Source organism: Passer montanus, unplaced genomic scaffold (assembly GCF_014805655.1).
Source record: "Passer montanus isolate IOZ18808 unplaced genomic scaffold, ASM1480565v1 scaffold7, whole genome shotgun sequence".
NCBI classification, from domain to species: Eukaryota; Metazoa; Chordata; class Aves; order Passeriformes; family Passeridae; genus Passer; species Passer montanus.
Genome location: NW_024372147.1, coordinates 4,781,412 through 4,788,378, shown reverse-complemented (window position 1 = coordinate 4,788,378; position 6,967 = coordinate 4,781,412). Strand labels below are relative to the sequence as shown.

Genomic DNA, 6,967 nt, shown 5'->3' with positions numbered 1-6,967 from the left:
GGTGCCCCGCGGCGGCGGCCTTCCGGCTGCTGTGAATATGTATCAGAATGTTAATGACGAGCCGCTGCTAAATTTGGTCAAAGGAGTCACTTCGGCAGAGCGTGCTGTGGGAGCGGCGCGGAGCGGCCATCGGACTGGACCGGGCTGGGCAGGACACGGCTGGGCTGGACCGGACCACGCTGCGCTGACGAGCCGAGTACGGGGCTCCGCTCCGCGCGTCCCCGCCGCCACCACCGCCACTTCCCGGAGTTTCGAAAGGCGCGGAGGGAAAAAGAAAAAAAAAAAAAAGACATAAATAAAGCTGCCCAGACCGTACCGTATTTTAAATCTTTCTTGCTCTTTAAATTTTTTTTTCAATTAAAAAAAAAAAAAAGGTGGTCGAGCAGCACTAGCGGGGGAGATGCGGTGCGGGCGGTAGCAGCGAAGACCGGACCGCCGCACAAACACCGCCGCCGCCGTCCCCGCCGCGGCTCCGCGCCCCGCTCCGCCTGGCGCCGGGAGAGCCGCCGGCAGCAGCAGTAAAAGTTTTCAGGAAGGGAGGAAAACTGCCGGCGGGGGGAATCTCCGGTGGAGCGCGCGCCGGCGCCGGCGGAGGGGCTTTCCCCGCCCTCCTCCACCTCGCCCTCCGCCGCACGGGGCTCGCAGCCCGCCTGAGCCCGTGGAGCGGCGGCGGCGCTCGGGAGAACCGGCCGGCGTCGCCCGCTGACCGCCCCCGGGGGATGTGGCAGCGGCCCCCGAGCGTCGCGGACGCCGCCGCCGTCGCGCCTCGCTGCTGCCGGCGGTGCCCCGCCAGCCCCGGGGCGGCGGGGCCGGGGCGTCCCTGCCCGCCGTCTCCGCCGCCGCGCCTGCAGCCCTGATCCTCGCCGCTCCGGCCGCCAGCGCCCCCCGAAGCGGCGTGGATGATCCGCGACCTGAGCAAGATGTACCCGCAGACCCGGCACCCGGTGAGTGACGGCGGCGGCCCCGCGGGCAGCGCTCAGGCGCGGGCACCGCGGAGTTGTAGCCATTTTCTTATTGTTGTCCGCCGCGCCGCCGTCGCCTCCCGGGGTCGGGGTTGCCTTGTTTGAGTTGCCCTCGCCCGGTGCGCGGCGGTCCCGGCGCCAGTCCCGCGGCTGCCGCCGGTGCGGAGGGTCCGAACGGGCGACACCTCTTCCAGCGGCGGTCCCGCACCGCCGGCGGACACGTCGGGGCAGCATCTCGGGGTGCTTGGGGCATCGCGCCTCCGCCCGCGGACGAGCGGGGACCTGGGGGGCTGCGCCTCGGCGGAGCCCCGGTGCGAGGGCCGCGGCGGCGGGCGGGAGGTGGTGACCGGATGAGAGGGGGCGATTAAAAGACCTGATGTTCCTTGCTTGCAGGCTCCTCACCAGCCAGCTCAGCCCTTTAAATTCACCATTTCAGAATCCTGCGATCGGATTAAGGAGGAGTTTCAGTTTTTGCAGGCTCAGTACCACAGGTAAGACTGCCTACTTTGTCCGAGCCCGCGCGGTCTCTCCTCTCGCCCTTTCCAGTGCCGCGCCCGGAGGGGCGGCGGGGCGGGGGCGCGGGACCCCTGGCGGAACCGGGAGCGGGGCGCTCCGCGCCGGCTCCTCCACATCCTGCTCCGCTCCTGACCCTGGGGACGAGGGGCTCCTGTGGCCCCCGAGCCGAGCGGTGCGAGCGGTTTTTCCCCGCGATCCATTTTTGTTAAATTTTTAAAATTTTCTTTTGTTTCTTGTGGTCTTTTTGTTTACTTTTGGGTGCGGAGTGGGGGAGGGCGGGTGTTGATAGAAAAATATGTGTCTGGTTGGGCTCGTTCTCTGCTGTTCTTCGAAATGCCCCTCAGGACAGGCATCTTGTCTTGGCTCGGCCCCCTCGCGCCTTTCATTGACATGTCAAGTGCTGATAACCTGGAAGTGAGGCGGCGAGCTGTTTCATTATCCTTAGGTGGAACAGCGCGGTGTCCTCAGAGTGACAAGTGACTTCTGGCAGGAGTGTTTAGCGGGCTTCGGAAAACAAAATAAACACTGGAAGCGTTAGCATTTACCACGGTATTCTTTAAATTACACGCAGTATTCTGCTTGCAGTTCTGTCATCAGTAATAGCAAAGAGCAAAAATTCAAATCCACAAGTTTTTCTTCTTGAAGCAGTAATGTGCATTTGATTCTTCTGTGGGTCGAGTAAAAGAAAGAGGTGTTTCTAAAATACCTAAATAGAAACTCTGAAACCCAAATTACATTTTTTTTAGTAGCTTCTCAACTTTAACTCTTTAAAGATATGAACCCCTGCATGCTTCTTCTATGAACCAGTGTCTGTGTTCAGTTTTTTTGTCAGAAAAAGTAATTTTCTATGTATGCCACATGTATGTCTGCAGTCCTTTTCAGAGATGAGGATGTTGCATAGTATTCCTTGAAATTGGAAAAGTGCAAACCCCCATCCTAAACTCCCAAGCAAGAGCTGAAGTACGGATTTATATTTGGGTAGTGGAGAAAAGGGGAGCAGCCCGCGCTCAAGAGAATGTCACTTCAGTCTTATGAAGTACCCATGCTTTTTCCTTTTTGTCTCTTGAACAGTTTAAAGCTAGAATGTGAAAAACTGGCCAGTGAGAAGACAGAGATGCAGCGACATTATGTCATGGTAAGCAAGCTGCATAACAAATTCAAAATGTCTATTAGCTTGGTATGCTGAGACTGACATACATTCGGATTGCTGGAGGCGAACAGGAAGATTGTAGTAGCGCTGCTGTTGTTGAAGGTGCATCAGTGCTTCCATTATAAATCAGTAGTTTCTGGGGTCTTTTAACTTCTTTGCAGAAAGCAGTATTTGTGTGAAACTGGCTTTTTAACCTTTTAAGCAATTGAGGATGTTTCTTCCAAATGCTAGCAAATCACTTGTCAGCCTTTTCAAGCTGTGTGCAACTTCCGTAGTGTACCTGAGGATGATGTTTTCACTTTTGCTGACTTTTCCTAGTGGTCATATCTCTGTAAAATGCTTCTGGATAGTATTTTTTTCTGTGATGGCAGTAAGACAAAATTGTACCTAACCGCATGCAAATCCAAAGTCTACTTCCTAGAAGAACTGTTGCTCTTCGGCAGCTGAATCATTGTTTCATTAAATTGAGAATGTCGGGGATCTCAGCTGTGAAAGGGATTTCCTCAGTTGTTGTGGTCTGCCTGGTTAAATAATGTGCATAGAAAGACATCTCTAAACAGGTAATTGTGTGATGGATCATGATGACTCTAGAGGGGAACTTTTGCTATCTCTCCTCTTGTACATCTCTGAAGGATTAGCCGTTTTTCATATGCACATGACAAGTAATACTCTTGTATACACAGAAAGAGTAAATAACCTTGAAAAATCTTAAGGGAGAGCACAAGCAAATTGTAAGGCTCACAGTTGTCATTTTAATGCCTGATATGCCTAAGTCTTGGAGATTGTTTGGTATTAACATTGCACACTGAATAGAGTTCCCTGCAGTACTGGGACACAGCAGGACGTACTTAGATTGGTGTGTCTACTCTGGCCCTGAATTTCCATGCTCTTTCCTTTTTTTTTTTTTAGTGCCTGCAATTTGATTACAGGAATTTTTTTGTGTTCTTTTTTTAAATTTAAAATATTCAACCGGTCTGTTAAATGTTGCTGATTTATACGTTTATATGCTTGAAGCACTTTGGGTGGGTTTTTTTTGCATGTTTTATGTGTGCTAGTGAATAGAATCTTCATCATTTTCTGCTTCTAATCCTTGACTCTGCTTGTGATTATCTTTCATTATTTTTTTTGTTGTCTGTCTTTGCCTTGTTTTACAGCTGTTCTTTGTAAATGTGACATGAAACAATGTAGATAAAGCAAAAAAAAAAATTTATTCTGAAATGCGCTCTTTGCAATTCTAGGAACTCTTCAAAGCAAATTAACATGTGTAGGTCTGTATGTCTTTGTACAGATGATGTTTCAGTCAAAGTGAATTCCAAAACAGTTTTCACAATTGCAAGGTCTAATAGAGTAATTTTCTTTTCTCTTAGTATTACGAGATGTCCTATGGGCTGAATATAGAGATGCATAAGCAGGTAGGTAAAGAATTACTTTTGTTGTAAGAATGGTCTCTATAATTTCTCCCATCAATCTTAAAACACACGTATTCTGTGTGACTCGCCTTAATTGCATGCTTGGGTGCATCAGAAATTTTTTTTCTTCACCTGACCCTGAATCCTCTGTCTCATGTTTGGTATGCAGACTCTTTGTAGGTTATGGTCTTATCTGCCAATTGTGCATTATTTGCTTGACTTTCCACATGCAACTTTAGCAACATGCAGGCATTCATGCTTCACAGGGAGAGTGTCTGTGAGTATGGATGGGTTTATGGGCTGTATTGTCTTTTCTCTCTGGTCTCAAACCTTTGGGGTTTATTTTTTGGGATATGTGTATTAGGAAGGTGTGTGGAAAAAAATTGATTTTTTGGTTAACCTTGGCTGGTTTAAGCTGGAGCTACAAACGCTGTTGATGTTACAGCCATGTTGATATTTCCCCTAAGGCTGCTTACTTGGACTTCTGTACAGAACCAATGTGTTAGCCTCTCAGACACAAAGGAGTAAATGAGCTTTCTGTGAGGGTGTAAGCATAGAATCATGAAATGCTTTGGGCTGGAAGGGGCCTTAAATATCGTCTGGTTTCACCCCACCCTGTCATGGGCAGGGAACCTTCCACTAGATTGAGTGACTCAAAGCCCTATCCAGCCTGGCCTTGAACATTGCCAGGGATGGGACATTGTCATCCTCCCTGTTCCAGTGCCTGACCATCTTCACAGTAAAGAGTTTATTATAATATCTAAACTAAACCTGCCATGTTTTCTGTTAAAGGTCGTTTCCCTTTGTCCTATCACTACATGCTCTTGTTGAAGGCCCTTTACAGCTCTCTAGATACTGGAGAACTGCTATCGGTTCTGTGCCTTCAACTCTAGCACTTAGGCTGAGATTAGCAAGAGATTAGTCAGATAGAGCATGCTAGTGTAAATTAGAGTTTCTTATTTGATAATGTGTGGTTTTTAACCTTCTCTAGAGGAGAATGAATTGGACATCTGACCTCTTTTCCAATGAGGGAACTTTGTATGTGGTGGAGTTTAATACTGACAAGTCATTTTAGCAAATGGTTGAGCAATTCACCAATGCTGCTAGGGAGTGTAAACAGCAGAAATAAAGAAATGATTGGATGGGAGAAGAAGGATCGCCTGAAAATTGGTTTGTATGCGTTTCTGTTCAAAGTTAGGGATTTGGAATTTCTCTGGGTTTGGAAATATGATTTCTTTATCTTGTTAGACAAGATATAGAACAGATATATGGCAGACATAGAACTCAAAAGATTTTTTGTGTTATTGAATATATTTTGTATTCCATTAGCATGTCAATGCTAACAGAACTGATTAGGGCCGTTTTTGCCAGATGGCATACATACAAAGACACTGGGATTTCCCTCCTCAAAGCATTTTGCACCTACAGCTCCAAACTTATGCAATCTTGTACATACAAGTTATTTTACAGACATATGTAGATCTTTTGAATTCTTTGAATTTGGTCCTTCTCACAGGTAGCATTAAGACTCAACAAATGGCTGACAGGAAAAGGCAGTGATTGCAGCAGATCAGATTGGTTGCACATGCTGACTCTCTGGACCTGATCCTTGTTACATGTGCTGGTGGAAAGATTGGTCACTGAATCTAAGAGGTGTTGGGTCTGTTCTCAAATGAATATCCAGATTTTTTCAGGTCCCATTAGAGTAAAACAAAACAAAATAAAACAAAACTAATCCTCAATCAGTAAAGCTGTAGATATGGAAACAATTCACAAAGACCAGAGTCTTTACAGGCCACCTACGTAGTAAATCCTTACAGGCGTTTGAAAGCAAGCATTGCAGTCAAACTCGTTTATATTTCTAGATACCCCATTTTTACAGCGGTGCTTTATACTTACACTGACAGCACAAAATTCTTTGCAACAATATCAGCTTGCACGTGCAATGTGTAATGGAATTGTATTAAGCAAGCGGAAAAAACCCACAGCAAAAGACTTTTAGCTTTTAATTTCTAAATGCTTTACTTCACAAATTTTATACATTTATGGTGATGGAGTCGTCAGTGATACTCTGCAGAAATTAAATACTTAGTGACAACTAAGTGTGGGGATTACAAAGGACTGGATTTTAATTGAACACCTTTTTCCATCACCATTCATTTTATTCAAGTTTTAAGTATTGTACTCTCATGCAAAACACTGAAATATTTTGTCAGACGATTAATCAAATTAGTTGCGGCTAAGAAATTTGTTCACTCATGTTCTTAAATCTGATATCAATTTCCTGTCTTTCATATCTCCCTTTCTATTGACTCAGTGTTGTATTTTTCGTTTTTCCTCTTGCCTCAGCAAATGCAAAATACTACCATTTTCCATTATGATCATGGTATTATGGTCCAGTTAGGTATTTGTATAGATGACATTGATTGCTTCATTCGATGTGTGTGAAGATTTTTTTAGTTTACCACCTTAAATTCCCTCCTCTCCTATCTTTGAATTTCAGTCCGCTGAAATTGAGTGATTCACCCTTTTTTATTTTCCTTCTCCCTTGCCCCCCCAGCTTTCTAAATTCAATCATATAAAAAATCCTGAGGGCAGTTTATCACATTATGAAATACAGACAGCCCTGCAAACCACCTACTTATTATATTTTCTTTCTTTTTTTCACTTTAGCACAGAGGCATATCTGTCTTTATTTGTTTTTCTGGGCAGACAGCCTTGGTTCCTCTCAGGTTCTTTTCCAGATGTACTCAATGGATGCCCTTGTAATGGAAAGCAGGCAATAATGCGGTGAAGTTGCCCTTCGGCGTAATTGGGCCTAGTTCTCAAGATCAGGTTAGGCTTATTCACTTATTAGATTTGCGTCTCAAAGGGTTCAAGAGCAGGACTCCCTGGAGTCCTTGGAAGTACCCTAGTAATTGGTGGCCCTG

The 6,967-nt window shown here is 46.2% G+C and overlaps 1 protein-coding gene across 7 annotated transcripts in view; it reads left to right on the top strand.

The window, feature by feature from the left end:
- The first annotated feature begins 806 nt into the window (after positions 1–806).
- Positions 807–6,967, top strand: part of LOC120512022 (transducin-like enhancer protein 4) — a 97,466-nt gene continuing 91,305 nt past the window's right edge. For 5 of the 7 annotated variants that reach the window (XM_039729868.1, XM_039729867.1, XM_039729863.1 and 2 more), the window contains exons 1-4: positions 807–944; positions 1,356–1,453; positions 2,550–2,613; positions 3,996–4,040. In XM_039729868.1, coding sequence (XP_039585802.1) covers positions 900–944; positions 1,356–1,453; positions 2,550–2,613; positions 3,996–4,040 — 252 coding nt within the window. In that variant the 5' untranslated portion in view covers positions 807–899. The remainder of the gene's footprint in view (positions 945–1,355; positions 1,454–2,549; positions 2,614–3,995; positions 4,041–6,967) is intronic. The other 2 variants (XM_039729866.1, XM_039729865.1) reach the window with 1 other exon arrangement.